Source organism: Neofelis nebulosa, chromosome 15 (assembly GCF_028018385.1).
Source record: "Neofelis nebulosa isolate mNeoNeb1 chromosome 15, mNeoNeb1.pri, whole genome shotgun sequence".
Taxonomy (NCBI): Eukaryota; Metazoa; Chordata; class Mammalia; order Carnivora; family Felidae; genus Neofelis; species Neofelis nebulosa.
Genome location: NC_080796.1, coordinates 75129816 through 75144391, shown reverse-complemented (window position 1 = coordinate 75144391; position 14576 = coordinate 75129816). Strand labels below are relative to the sequence as shown.

The following is a 14576-nucleotide window of genomic DNA, read 5'->3' as shown; positions in this document are numbered from 1 at the left end:
GAGCGATGGTCCTGGGGCCTGCAGGACTCCACCGTCTGCTTTCCAGCTTGTACCCAGCTCACTCGTAAGGCTCCTCGTGACCCCTGGGCGACCGGGACCTGGGGGGCAGCCTTGTACGCGGCTCCCGTGGAGATGAGGTACGCCGGGATGCGGCGCCACCCCGAGGGAGATGTGACTGGACGTCGCTTGGCCCCTGGCAGGTGGGGCAGGGGTGGGGGCCGTTTGCAGGAACTCTGCCAGCAGATCGGGGCTCTGAGGCCGTCCCCCGCTCTGTGCGGTGGTGGCCTGTGGCCGGCGTGGTGGGTGTGGGTCCCCGGGCGGGGACGCCAGAGTGCGACTGGAAACGCCGTGGGATGAGTGGTTGGCAGGCTTTCCGAAGCTTGCTGAGCACGCGTGGCTGAGGCGGTGGTTGGCGGAGTGGCGGGAGGTTTGGGGTGCGCCTGAACACGGGGGGCAGTGCCTGGGGGCGAGGACTGTGTCCTGGGTCACGGGGAGTCGCCGTGGCCCTCTCCGTCGCCTGGCGTGCCCCCAGCACGGCGCTGTCTTGCTCGGCGTCGGGCACTTGTCTGTCATGCGGGGGTGGAGGGGGGTGGGGAGCTCCTGCTGGCGGAGACCCCACCCTCCCGCCCTTTGCTCCGGCTCTTGCCCCAGAGGCTCCTTCCTTCCTCGCCCTGCTGCCGAGGGGGGATGCTTCTGGGACCGGGGCTGGCCGGCCGCCATAGCCACGTCGGAGGGGAGGGGAGGTGGGGCTGCTGGTGACCCGTATCGTCCCTCGGACCCCCTTCGGCTGGGCTTGCTGGCCGCCCCCTCGGGCTGCGGGGCCTCGCCGGGGAGGGCGTGCTGCCGGTTCTCCCTGCTCGTCCTCGGTCGCGCGGGGCGGACGAGCCGTGCTGGCGGAGGGGTGGCGTCCACACATGCGTGTGTCCCTCGTGCCGCCTGCGGGTCTGGCGCCTGAACACGCAGACACTGTTCCACGCGCTGGCCCTGCCTGACTCCGCCGTGCGGCCCAGTGCCACCTCGGGGGCTCGGGGCGGCCCGGGACAGGTGTGAGCCAGGCAGGGTCGGGCGAGCGCCCTGGGGCTCCTTCCTCCTCCCTGGACTCTGGCTTCTCCACTGCCGCGTCCTCTCGAGGTCCCTCTGCTGACACGCTTCGCGGCTGGGGAAGGTGCTCCTAGCCCTGACCTCCAGCCCCCCCGTCGAGGGCCGCCGTGGTGGCTGAACACTCTCCCCTCGCCCGTCCCTCCCTCGGCCAGGTGCTGGGTGCTGGACGGGGTGGGCGCCTGGGCTGTGGTCATGTTCGTCGACCTTGGCCGGTCGGCCACCCTCCCCGTGCGGTCCCTGTGCGGCCTGGACAGTGACAACTTCAGGGCCATCCCCCCTCTGACTCAGCCATTCATGCTGGACAAAGGTGAGCCTCCCGCCACCCTCCTGAGATGCAAGGGGCCTCAGCAGGATGGCCGGGGAGGGGGCGGCCGGAGGGCAGCCAGGGGGCAACCAAGGGACATCTGAGGGGCGGCTGGGGGTGACCAGGGGGCAGCTGAGGGGAGCTGGGGGGTGACCAGGAGACCAGGGGGCAGCTGAGGGGCAGCCGGAAGCGACCAGGGGTGAGACCAGGGGGCAGCTGAGGGGAGCTGGGGGGTGACCAGGAGACCAGGGGGCAGCTGAGGGGCAGCCGAGGGCGACCAGGGGTGAGACCAGGGGGCAGCTGAGGGGCAGCCGGGGGTGACCAGGGGGCAGCCGAGGGGAGCTGGGGGGTGACCAGGAGACCAGGGGGCAGCTGAGGGGGGCCGGGGCCTCTGGGTGCCTTTCGGGGTGTCTTCTGTGATCTCACCCCAATTTCTGGATCTGCCCCTGGCATATTTGCTGGGCGCCTGAGAGGGACCGCAGGGCCTGCTTGTGGGCACAGAGGCGCCCCCCCCCACCAACTTTTGCCAGAGCTGCTCAGCTTTTGTCTGGTTCATGTGTGTTGATTTCCCCGGGAAAGGGTTCTGTTCAGAGGAAAAGTAGAATCTGAAAGCCACGAGAGGTGAGCACCGGACACGGGGTCTCCTGACGCGTGGTTTCTTTAGGTCCAGACACCTGTCGGGCCTCGGTTTCCACACCCTCGGGATGGAGATGCCTCTTCTCGGCCTTTGTCTTTGTGCTTCTGTCGAGGTCGGGGTCGGGGTCGGGTTAGATGCAGTGTGAACGGGGGAGAGAATGCTGGGGGGGGGGTGGTTCAGGAGGGGAAGCGGAGGTGAAGAAGGACCGGGAAGGAGGATGGAGAGGTGCTCCCCCAAGAGCAGCGGCCAGGGGGCCTCGGCGGCTGTGCCCCTGGGGCGTGGGCTCCACCCAGAGGTCGTCTCGGGTCACTGCATGCACAGGGCCCCTGCTGCCCAGGCTGGGGAGTCACAGGCCCAGGACGGCAGGTGTACGATGTCCCCCTTTAAGGATGAGGAGAATAAGGCTCAGAAAGGTGAAAGGAACTTCCTCACTTTCGTAAAAACGAAACAGCACAGCTGGGGACAGACCCGAGGTCCCCTCCGTGAGGCCAGTTTACACACACGGGAGGCCCGGGGTTGGGCGCGGGTGGGCGGGCTCTGAGTGGGGGAAGGGCTCCCAGAGGGTGGGTTTCTGGCAAGCGCCCTCGCTCGCCCGCCCCACTTGGTGAAAGCTTCCCTGCCTTCCAGCGTCCACCCTGGTGCCAGAACTCCAAGAGCAGAGTTGAACAAACACGGTCTTCTGTCCCCAGGATTTCCCACCGGACGATGTAAAATCCCAGATCCCGGCAATAATTTTAGCGACGATAATAGACCTACTTTTACATGCTCTTTCTTTATGGTCCCCCCCGGCCCCCAGCAATCTTCTCCGGGCCCTGTAGCAGGAGCCCCCCCCACCCAATGTCCTCGCAGCCACCGCAGCCTCCCCTTCCTTCTCCATGACCCGACCTGGTGCCACCAAGGTGCCCTTGTTGTGTTCTGCAGGCATTTTGAGTTCGGACCAGGCGGTCCGTCACTGGTGTTTTGAATTTGGAGGTACCTGCCCTGTGTCTGTGCGCCCTCCCGTGCCGCACCGTCACCTGGCATTTCCCCTAAAGAAACAAACTGAACTTCTCCAGGGGTTGGGTGGACAGGCCGGGCGGTCCTTCCTTTCCACGAAGACCGACTCTCTCTCTTCCAGTCGGGCATCCTGATGTTCGGAGAGTTTAAATGACACGGCCACCGTGCGCCCTCCCCGTCCCAGTCTGCCTGCCCCGTCCTCAGACGCGTTGCACTCTGGAGACCTTGGGACGAAGAGGTCCCGGCACCCACAGCTGCTGCCACTCGCACGTGGCCTGGCCCCCAGCTCACCCCTCAGAAGAGGCAGACGTCTCCGTGTGTCCTGTGTCTGGAGCCTCCGTGAGGTTGAAGCCTGAGGCAGCCGGCGGGCCCTCCCCACGCCTCCTCTGTGCACCTGGAGCATGACAGGACGGGCGTTGTTGCCCTGTGGTTCTGAGGAACGGAGGGGCCCGGCGTTGGGTCTTCCTGGCCTTCCCGGGTGGGATCGGGGAGCACTTCAGCGCCGAGCGGTCACCTCGAATAAATGCCGGCATGTTTCGTGAATCTGGGTGTTGATCCTTCTGTGTGGCCACCGTCCCCGGCCCTGCCCCGTGAGACCAGAGCCGCTGTGGTGTGCCTGCCCCCTGTGGCCCCCCGGAACCCCGCCGTCCTGAGCAGCTCGTTTGTCCTGGTGCAGAGAAGAGCCCTGGGCGTTCCATGCTCAGGATGTTACAGCCTCGTTTCTCTTCTATGCTTTGCAGCTTCAAGAGAGCCCTCGACTCAAGGTCAGGAAGGGGGAGTGGAGTTTGAGCGGAAAGGTGGAGGGCTCCCTTCGAGTTGGTCTCCGCTCACCAGAGCTGGCGCTCCCCCTCATGTCAGGGAACATGGACCCCTCTGTTCCTTTCTTTTTATTTTTAAAAGATCTTAAGCAGGTTCCATGCCCAGCGTGGAGCTCGGTGCAGGGCTTGAACTCATGACCCTGAGGCCCAGACCTGAGCTGAGATCAAGAGTCGGACTGAGCCACCCAGGCGCCCCTGTGCTGTTCAAGTAATTTCATTAGTGAGGCGCCTGGGTGGCTCAGTCCGTTAAGCATCCGGCTCTTGATTTCTGCCCAGGTCACAAGGTCATGGTTTGTGGGTTTGAGCCCCGTGTCGATTCTTTTTTGTTGAAAGCATGGAGCCTGTTTGGGATTCTCTGTCTGCCCCTCCCCTGCTTGTGCTTACACTCTTTCTCCTAAAATAAACAGACTTAAAAAAGATAAATAATTTTATTAGTGGGGCCCGTGGCTGGTGGAGCAGGTGACTCTTGATCCTAGGGTTGTAACTTCCAGCCCCAGGTTGGGTGCAGACATTGTTTAAATAAATATTTACAAATAAAAACGTAATTAGTTTTATTAGAGCCAAACTATTTAAATAATTTTGTTTCATCCTTTGGTAGGTGAGAAAAATACATTACAAAATTCATTATACAGAGGACAGCTCACAGCACACGTTACTAAAAACAGTCTACACCCCGCTCAGGGCTGGTGTAAGTTCCGCCGCTCTCTGGCGGGTCTCTCCCCGCCCCCCTCCCACCCTGGGGGAGCCCCTCCGCGTCTGTCAGCACCCAGATCAGGTGGGCGTGGGCAGTCAGCGCAGCCCCGGGCGGCGTGGGCAGCTGTCCAGCCGCGGCGGGACTTCGAATCTGTGCGAGGAAACGGAGACCGGCCGGGTCCCCCACGCGGCAGGGCGGGGTGCTGGCAGGTTCGCAGGTGGCGTCCTGGCTCCGGGCTTCCTAACACTAGCAGCTGCTCTAGCCTCGCCCGGCCCGGCCCCAGTCTGCAGGCAGAGGGGTCCGCAGAGGCCGCCGCAGCCCCCAGGTGAGGGTGTGTGAGCCGGGCCAGAGGCAGGTCTCCCCCCGACCCCACGCCCCGGACCAGCAGTGTCCAGAGCCCGGGGGGGGGGAACCCGGGTACAGAGCGAGCCCCTGAAGCTAACCCTTCCAGCAGGACCCGTTAGGCGAGCGGCTTCAGAGAACCCGGATTCTCCGGGCCAGACGACGTGCTTCCGGGCTGAGCCCAGATGAGGCGGGAGGCTGGAGCGAGGGGGCATCCGCAGTCACTGGGAGCTGGTCGAAGCCACCTTCCCCAGGGAGGGCCTCGTCCCCCACCCCCTCGATTCATGTAGAAGCAATTCTCTGAAGCGGCCTCTAAAATCTATCTTTTTCTTAGAAATTTGGAAACATCTGCGACTAGGGAAGAAAAGTCCTAAGAATCAAGGTCATCATTGCGGCTGGTTCCGCTGCGGTTTAGCAGCTATGCTGGGCTTCGCGTTTCACGGGGGGGGGGGTGGGGGGGGGTGGGGTGGGGGATGGCAAGTGCTGGTGGCCGCGGGCAGAGACCTGGGGACGAACCCAGTGCTCCAGCCTCTCCCCCAGCCGGCTGGGCCCAGCCCCTCCCCGACTGCCAGGGAGGCACGGGGGGGGGGGGGGGGGGGGGGGGGGGGGGCAGGAGGCGGGAAGAAAAAGAGGAGTCAAGACCAGCATCTTCAAATTAACAAACTGTAATTGTTTTCCCAAAGATACATTTTTTTCATACACATCCATCATACACTGTAACCAAAAAAAGCAGTGTACATGAAATAAGAGAAAATAAATTAAAAATCCATAGCATAGGTAAGGAGGCTCTAGTCTGGAGCACAGCTGAGTTTCCAGCAATATAAGGAGGCTCGAAAGTTTCTTTTATAAGAGTGCCTGCTAGCAGGGGTTCCAGCCAGGTGGTTGGTTGGTCTGTAAGTCAGTCTTGAGTACTTGACAGTTCTGTTTTCCCTTAGCGCCTACAATAGCCGTCATTGTCCCGCGAGAGGCAGAGCTATGTCACGTCCGGGAAAAGTGAGGGAGGGACCACGGAGGCGGCGTGAGATCCGAACACAGCATTCAAAGGTAAATTGGTCCAGTGGCGCCTGGGGAGGAGGAGGGCGGCTCCCCGGGCTTAGCCATCTTCCTTCGGGGGTGTGTACCAGCCTGGAGAGAAAGCGAGGGGACAGTCACCGGGTGGAGGCCCCAGCCCCCCACCCGGCCCCAATACCGAGGGAGGGCACCTCCGGGGTCATCGGGACGCAGGTGGTGTCGGGGAGCTGGGAAACTGCCCACTGGAGGCCACGAAGACGGGGAGAACGAGGCGCCCGATCTGAGATGACCCAGTGAGATGTGCATTCTGGAAGGGTGGTCAGGAGGGCCTGCACCTGTGCGCTGGGCGGGCGGTGCTTCTCCGGGGCAGGGGTGTGGACGCTACCCCCTCGGGCCCTTCTCCGGAGAATGGGGGGAGTGGGGGGGAACAGCGGGACGGGGGCAGGCGCCGTGGGATGGGCGGTAAAGGCTTAGAAACCCAAGGAAGGGGTCCTGGCTGTGGCGGGAAGTGCGACCCCCGGGCCCGGGCCTCACCGTTCTTCTCGTGGATCTGCACCAGGGACTTGTAGGACTGCTGTGCTCTCGTCAGGCTGTACTGGGACTGGGACAGGACGCCACTGTCAGCACGGCCGGCCACGGCCCGACGGCCGCCACCTTCCACAGCCGCCCCCCAGACACCCCGGCTCCCGCCCGAGGACCCTCTGCCCGGGGACCACAGCCCCACCACCCTCCCCCCGGAGGCCCCCGGCCCCCGGCCCTGGGCGCAAGCGGCCGGGGCCGGGCCGCTTACTTTGTTGGCTCCGAACTGCACTCGCGCCTTCCCCTTCACCAGCGTGGCACTGATCTGCATGATCACAGACTCTATGGAGTAGGCGCTGCTCCAGCCCTGGGGACGGGGGCACCGCAGCGCGCGGGTCAGGAGGGTGTCCGAAGGGCCCTGCCGCCTGACACCGCCCCCCTCCACCGGCGGGGGCGCCCCGGAGCCAGCCCTCGGCTGTCCGTGTGGGTCGCGGGTGCAAGCCCTGCCTGTCACCCGAAGTCAAGCGTGCGCCGCGGTCAGCACAGCCCCTCCCGGGCCACCGCGGGGCGCAGGCTCACCTGCTTGGTGAGAAGCTCCATGCAGATGGCGCCTCCACCCAGAACGTACCTGCAGGGGGGAGGTGAGTCGGCGGCTTGCCCGTCAAGAGCTCCGCACCCCTTCCCCACCCTCCGCCCCCGCCGAGCAGCCACTCACCCTCCGGAGAGGACCGGGGACACGACCCTGACAAATGGCGGGTCAAAGGGGAAGTTGTCCTGAGAGGAAAGAGAGAAATCAGAGGGGCCAGTGCCTGCAGGACCACCCTCTGCGGGGCAGGGAAGGAGCCTGGCTCGGGGGGAGCCGCACAAACAGAAGCCTTACTTTGAAAGAAAAGTTAAGTAGAATGAAGTCGGCTCCTTCTTTCTCTTTGAGGATCTGGAGATCATTGTGCAAAGCGCTGTCCTGGTCGACTCTGAGGCAACAAGCCTGGGCTCAGACCCCTGGTCCCGGCTCCCGCTCTCCCGGCCAACCGCTGGCAGCTCAGGGGTGAGCCCCTCCGCACCCCAGAGATGCCCCCGCCCCCCCCCCCCCCCCACTGGCTGCCCAGACCCCACGCACTTGAGGAGTTTGACGTTCCAATCGTACAGACTGTCATTCACGAGTTCAACTGCATAGTTTCCTGGAAGGAGGGAAGACGACAGGGGCGGTCAGGATGGTTGGGGGACGGTCCCCGATGCAGAACCCCTCCCGGCCCGACAGAACACAGATCAAAGACTCCAGGTTCACCCCGATGGACAAACACCCAGTCTAAGCCAATGGCTTGAGAAGCTGTATTCTTAGACTGAAAAGTTTGTAAATGTTCACGTATCCCAGGACTTTTTTTTTTAAGTTTATTTTGAGAGCGACAAAAAGTACCCGTGCACGAGTCTGAGAAGAGCAGAGACAGAGAGAGAGAGAGAGAGAGAGAGAGAGAGAGAGAGAATCCCAAGCAGGCTCCACACTGTCAGTGCAGAGCCCGACATGGGGCTCAAACCCACGAACCATGAGGTGGTGACCTGAGCCAAAATCAAGATTCAGATGCCCCCCGGCGCCCCGCACTCACCGCCTTTGAAACTCTGTGACCGGTAGATATCCCTGAGCTCCTTCATCAGCCGGTCAGTGGCCTGCACCGAGCCAGACACCGCCCCCTGGGAGGAACAGGACACAAACATCCGTGCCCCTGAGTGGAGGGCGCGCGCGACAGGGGGGCGGCCCGGCAGGCGCCCTGGATCAGCCCACTGGAGAAGGGGCCTGCTCCCGACACGGATGCCCCGCAGATGCCCCCCCTCCCGGCCAGGACCCTCCAACCCCCCGGCCCGGCCTCTCCCTGCACCCCTCTCCCGGCCAGGACACTCCAACCCCTCGGCCCGGCCTCTCCCCGCCCCCCCTCCCGGCCTGGACCCTCCAACCTCTCGGCCCGGCCTCTCCCCGCCCCCCCTCCCGGCCTGGACCCTCCAACCTCTCGGCCCGGCCTCTCCCCGCCCCCCCTCCCGGCCTGGACCCTCCAACCCCTCGGCCCGGCCTCTCCCCGCCCCCCCTCCCGGCCAGGACCCTCCAACCCCTCGGCCCGGCCTCTCCCTGCACCCCTCTCCCGGCCAGGACACTCCAACCCCTCGGCCCGGCCTCTCCCCGCCCCCCCTCCCGGCCTGGACCCTCCAACCTCTCGGCCTGGCCTCTCCCCGCCCCCCCTCCCGGCCTGGACCCTCCAACCCCTCGGCCCGGCCTCTCCCCGTCCCCCCTCCCGGCCTGGACCCTCCAACCCCTCGGCCCGGCCTCTCCCCGCCCCCCCCTCCCGGCCTGGACCCTCCAACCCCTCGGCCCGGCCTCTCCCCGCCCCCCCTCCCGGCCAGGACCCTCCAACCCCTCGGCCCGGCCTCTCCCCACACCTCCCTCCCGGCCAGGACCCTCCAACCCCTCGGCCCGGCCTCTCCCCGCCCCCCCTCCCGGCCTGGACCCTCCAACCCCTCGGCCCGGCCTCTCCCCACACCTCCCTCCCGGCCAGGACCCTCCAACCCCTCGGCCCGGCCTCTCCCCACACCTCCCTCCCGGCCAGGACCCTCCAACCCCTCGGCCCGGCCTCTCCCCGCCCCCCCCTCCCGGCCAGGACCCTCCAACCCCTCGGCCCGGCCTCTCCCCGCCCCCCCTCCCGGCCAGGACCCTCCAACCCCTCGGCCCGGCCTCTCCCCACACCTCCCTTCCGGCCAGGACCCTCCAACCCCTCGGCCCGGCCTCTCCCCGCACCTCCCTCCCGGCCAGGACCCTCCAACCCCTCGGCCCGGCCTCTCCCCGGGAGGCACGTACATTCAGGTAATCTTGCCTCTGGTTCTTTTTGATCTTCTCTAGTATGGCCAAGTTTTCCTTTCCGATGCCGTCGTCTTCGGGTTTCTTGCCCTCAGCCGGCTCCTCCTCTTTCATCTCATAGTGGTCTAGGTCTTCCGTGTCCTAGGGGGGCACGGGACGGGGGTGGGGGGGTGGGGTGGGGAGGAAAGAACCAACACAGGTTATGCAGAGGGGCCACTGCCTTCCCGGTCCCACCTGGCCGGGGTCAAAGGGTACAGGACAATGGTCGGTCCAGCAGACCGACGGAGGGACACAGCCAGCTCCGGGTCCAGAGTGCCCCGGCCCCACCCCACCAGGAAAATCTCCTGGTCGGTCTCAGGCGGCAGGACCCCGCCAGGACCCAGGAAGGCAAGTGGGGACTCGGCCATCTTGTCCCCAAGACCGACCCCGCTCCAGCTGTCCCTGACACTCTCCCTTGATGACAGCGGCCCCTCTGTAGTCCTGGAATGACGCTGGCCTGACACCGTGGCTCAGAACTCACTTCTCACCGGGTCACTATGATTCCCAGGAGTAGTACAGACGGGGGCACAAGTCTCCTGCCCTCCCCGTGGGTGCGGGGCCCGGGTCAGGTCTGCGGAGGCGCCTAGGCCAAGGGGAACGAGGTGGAGGAGGTCAGGAAGAGGACTGGGCCCTCCTCCGCCCCAACCCAGGTGGGCAGGGAGCTCGCTGTGCGTGGGGCGGCGCAGAGGCCGGCGGCCGAGAGATGTGTGACGGCCCTTCGTGCGTCTAAGGTCCCAGCGGAGCTACTCAGGAGCAGAAGTGTCACCGGAGCGGCGTCCTTGCCCTGGCACAACGCAGCTGCCACTAACCTCCTAATTCCGACGCTAGCCGCGGACATCCACGAACACCTGTCCCGTGCCGGGTGCTGTCGCAGACCCCACACGCCCCGGCTGACGTCCCACAATCGCCGTGCTGCTGTTCCGCCGTTACTCCCGTTTTACAGAGGAGCAAGCTAAGGCCTAGCGAGGTTTATCATCATGCCCAAAGCCGCACGACCCTCGGCTGAGCTAAGACGTGAGTCGGACTCCATGTGGCTCTGAAGCTCGGGTTCTTAACCACTACGTTACTTTCTGTAAAAGCGCCTACGTTTTTGGAGAACGGACCAAAGTTACTTAGTATTCGTCAGAGACCACGTGGGGCATTTTAGACGCGGCGTCGCATTTCACCCTCACGACACTCATACGTACTAGGTGTCACAAGCTGCCTTGGAAACAAGGAAACCACAGCTGGGGGAGTCACTTCCCCAGCTGGGTACAGGATGGGAGCCCGGGTCTGACTCCAAGGGCCCCTAAAGGGACCTCGTGGACTACTTGGCTTAAAGACCTCAGCACTTGGCTGTCCTCGGTGCTTGCGGGGGGCCTGTCTCCCACTACACCGGCTGCTCCTCTAGGCCAGTAAACCTGTCCTCAGTCCTTTCTCTCCCCGGTCTACATTGGAACGCTGTATACAGTGGGTGCTCAGTGCTGCTGACAAAGAGCTTCCCGCCAGTGCCGCCCCGGGGCGCAACCCTACCTCAGGCATCTCCTCGTCTTCGTCTTCGGAAGACACGTCCTCCTGTGTGCACTGCGGCCGGGAGGGAAAGACAGCGATCAGAGCCTCAAGCACGTGGCCTCTGACCTCCGCCCTGGAGCCCGGGGTCTGGCGGCTGTGTCCCTGCCTCGTGCCGCCAGCCGGTCAGGATGGAGCCACAGCCCAGGGAGTGACCTCACTACCGGCCCGTCCTTCTCCTACCACATGCACACATTAAGAGGACAGTGGCCGCACGACCCACCTCCCGCGTCCCGGTCCGAGGAGCCTCTCCTTGACTCGATCGTCTCTAGACTCACACCAGCCGTTGGTTCCCCCAGCAGCCTGGGTCCCCAAAGGCCACCAACTGCTACCGCCGGTGGTAAAAACTCCCCCCTCCTCTCAACACGGAGCTCGCTGCCCCTGGGGAAGTTCTGGGGGCACCAGTGCCCATCTACCTACATCCCCACCTGAAGGACAAGGGCCAAGAGTCGCGACCCGTGCAGGTGTCTGGAGTGGCCGGAAGTGCGGAGGAATTACCGCAAGCACGTCTCCGCGAACAGGTATCCACCGGGCCCAGAGCCCCGACTGCTCACCTGCTCGGCCGGCAGGGGCTGGTCCAGCATCTCCACATCTGGGTGCTGAGGGAGGTTGTACAGCTTACACAGGTCGGAGATGATCTTCTTCAGATGCTGCAAGAGCTGGGAAAGGGGACAGCGGTGACATCAGACACCTCATCCCCACCCCACTATGGACCCGTGTGTGGACAAGCTCCTAAACCCCGATCCGGTACCTGGTTCTCTGGATCTCACGGACCACGTGTGTGGGAGTTTCCTGGACCAAGGCTGGGTTTGGTGCAAGGCTCTCCCTCCGGCTTTAGTAAGCCGCCCCCCACCCCTGCCCCGGAGTCTGCCCCCAGGGATTGGACGTACTGTACCGCCCCCTTCCCAAATACACCTCCTTTCACGAGGCATCTCCATGATGTGGGCCTCATAAGAGGAGAGGGCAGCCTCGGCCCGGCAACCTGGCCCCTCACCAGAGTATTCCCTTTCTTTATGTCCACCAGCCTCTCCAAGACAGCGGCCAAGTTTGGGTCATCGGACTCCACTGACCAGATGGGGGGCACAGCAGGGTAGGACTCCTGAGGGAAAAGAGAAGAGAGAGTGGTCAGCACGGCAGCCCTGGGAAGAGCAGACCTTGCCTGCCTCCCGTCCCCCAAGGTTTCTGGTCCCTCTGCTCCTCCGCCCCCAACAAAAGCCCAGCTCAGCAGGTCGGCATCCCACCAGCTTCCCAACAAATCCCAGAGCAGAGCAAGTCCCCGAGAGAACCCTTTCCAAACAGCCTGAACACCCTTCCTCTTCTCAGGAGTGAGCCAGGGAAGCGCCGCCGCGCCACCAGCGGGGAGGGAGGCTTCCCACGCACGGCGCTGCGGGCGGCCTGTCCCACACCCGGCACTGAGCCCTCCAGCCCTCTGCTCCTTGAGTTCCACGGTGATTTCAGGAAGGGACCCCTTGTCACAATCACGCCGACGTGAAAACAACGAAGGCTGCCGGTCACTTTCGGTTCAGCTGGAGAAGGAAAGCCACACGCTAGGCTGAGCCTCCAGAACCCAACAGTAAAAGGGTGGCAGGAAGACGCCTCCGACCCGGTCACTCCCCACAGAACCGCTGACGGGCCAGCTCCCCCGTCTCTCCCTCGAGCAGGCGCGGGCTGCAGGGCCCCACGAGGCAGGCTGGGGGGAGGAAGCCCACGCTGCTGACATTCCCAGGCTTCCTGAGACCAGGCACCAAGTGCACCCTGACCAGACTCCCCCCTCTGCCCAAAACTGGGGGCATAGTTCTCGCCAAGTCTCCTTTATGGGGGCCACAAGGAATTGGACTGAGAGCCTCGCAGCCTAGCTTCCTTCTGGGGACAAAGACGGAACTAGATGGGCAGCTAGAAGAGAAGGGGGCATTCCTGCCTTTCGGGAACAGAATCAACTCAGGGGGCTCCCCCCACCCGCTTCTGCAGGGGTCTTAGCTCTGTCACAGCGCTAATCCTCAAACGCTGGAGGGAAGCAATCATGAAAGATACTCAAGTCTTCACCTGACTCAACCACACCCAGTTCTCCAATCTCAACTTTTTAGTAGCAAAAAGGTGGGGGAAAAAAACGGGGAAAAATGGGACACATGCGCTTTGGGGGAGCACCGTCCAGCCCAGGCTGAGGCTCACCGCACCCTGACCTGGTTCAATGAAGGAAAAGGGATAGGAAACCAGGCCCCCAAGTACCACCCGATTCACGGGTCAGTGTTTCCCCTGACTACTCCCTCCAGGGTGCAGACAGCCTGCTGGGTAAAGCGCTGGCCCCCCTGCTGCCTAACTACTGTCCCAGCAGGTAAGTGCCAGGCCATGCAGCACTGAGCACTCCCAGTCCTCAGTCGCTGCCCCCCTTCAGGGGAGGTCTGAGGACACATGGGGCAGGAGGCCTGCAGGATGTCTCCTGGCTTAGCCTCGTGTGCGATGGTGTTCACTGGGCACAGAAGGGACTGTAGCTGCTCAGGATCAAGGGCGCCGTCCTCAATCATCACCATCGTTGCTGGGAAAGGCACCCACCCATGGCAAGGGGAGATTTCCGAGGGAACAGGAGAGAGGAGGTCTGCTACCAGCTGGGGCAAAAAGAGGAGAGTTCGAGATTACACCAGAATAAAAGGGAGACCAAAACAGAGAAGAGTCCGTGACCTGCGAACTGCTCCTTAGTAAAAATTCAGGGAGCAAAGGGGGGCTTCGGGAGAGGTGCCTGGGCAGCGATCCCACAGGTGGCAACGTCCTAAGTCAAAGGCACTGCCGACAAGGAGGTATCACGGAAACGTGGAGTTCCAGGCCAGGTGGGTCCCCGCGGCTGAGCTCAGGGCACAGGCCTGGAACCCAAAAGTGACAGCAGGGGAAGGAAGGGGCCTCCGCAGGTGGCCAGGTAAAGCCGCGCGGGACCAAATCACGGCCCACGGGATGTGGGCCGGTGGAAAGGGCCAGTCGAGGCGCCATATGTCGGGGTGCGCGGCGGACGCCGGGTGCACAACCTCCAGCGGCGGCGGCGAGTGTGACCCGCTCGGAGCAGGCGCCGGGCCCCGACGAGGCGGGGGGGGGGGGGGGGGGGGGGGCGGGGGAACTCGGCCTGCCCGGTCCTCGGAGAGCAAAGAGCCGTGCGGTGTGGGGCGATCCCGGGTGCCTGACAGGGGGCCGCGCAGGGGCGCGCGGAGGGGTCCTCACCGTGATGTTGCAGTGGATGCGGACGGGATCCCCGGGCACCGACCCCCGCGGGGGCAGATGCGGTCCGGGCGCGGCCCCCGCCCCGGCCCCTCCGGCCCCGGCCAGCAGGAACTCGCAGCTCAGCTCGTCCAGGCAGGCGCTGGCAATGCGGAAGCGCTCGTGGCCGCGGTGGAAGATGGACTCGAGCAGCTTCAGCTCCCGCCTCAGGCAGGGCCCCGGCCCCGGGCCCCCCCCCGGGCCGCCCCCGGCCCCCGGCGCCGCCCCCTGGCCCCCCAGCTGCTGCCCCGGCCCCGGCTGCTGCTGCCCCTGCGGCTGCGGCTGCTGCATCCTCCGCTCCGCTCCGCTCCGGGGCCGGCGGGCCGGGAGCCTCCGGCCTCCGCTCGGGCTCCGCCGCCGCCGCCGCCGCCGCCGCCGCCGCGGTCCGCACTTCCTGATCCCCCCTTCGCCAAGATGGCGCCGCCGCCGCCTCCGGGACGGGGCCCCCCCGCTCGCCGGCCCCCAGCCGCCGGAAGCCGCGCGCCCCT

The 14576-nt window shown here is 64.7% G+C and overlaps 1 protein-coding gene and 1 long non-coding RNA gene across 2 annotated transcripts; one reads left to right on the top strand and one right to left on the bottom strand.

Moving 5' to 3' along the window:
- Window positions 1-2177: 2177 nt before the first annotated feature.
- Window positions 2178-3581, top strand: LOC131495391 (uncharacterized). Its single transcript, XR_009253923.1, has 2 exons — window positions 2178-3014; window positions 3160-3581. It is a non-coding gene; the product is annotated as an uncharacterized LOC131495391 (long non-coding RNA).
- Window positions 3582-5541: 1960 nt separating this feature from the next.
- UBE2Q1 (ubiquitin conjugating enzyme E2 Q1) lies at window positions 5542-14575 on the bottom strand. Its single transcript, XM_058700324.1, has 13 exons — window positions 14053-14575; window positions 11843-11947; window positions 11403-11507; window positions 10813-10863; window positions 9262-9402; window positions 8024-8108; window positions 7540-7600; window positions 7303-7393; window positions 7138-7196; window positions 7002-7050; window positions 6694-6789; window positions 6438-6504; window positions 5542-6017 (listed from the first exon to the last, which is right to left on the bottom strand). The coding sequence occupies exons 1-13, from the start codon at window positions 14377-14379 to the stop codon at window positions 5986-5988; spliced, it is 1269 nt and encodes a 422-aa protein (XP_058556307.1). The 5' UTR covers window positions 14380-14575; the 3' UTR covers window positions 5542-5985.
- Window position 14576: the final 1 nt, after the last annotated feature.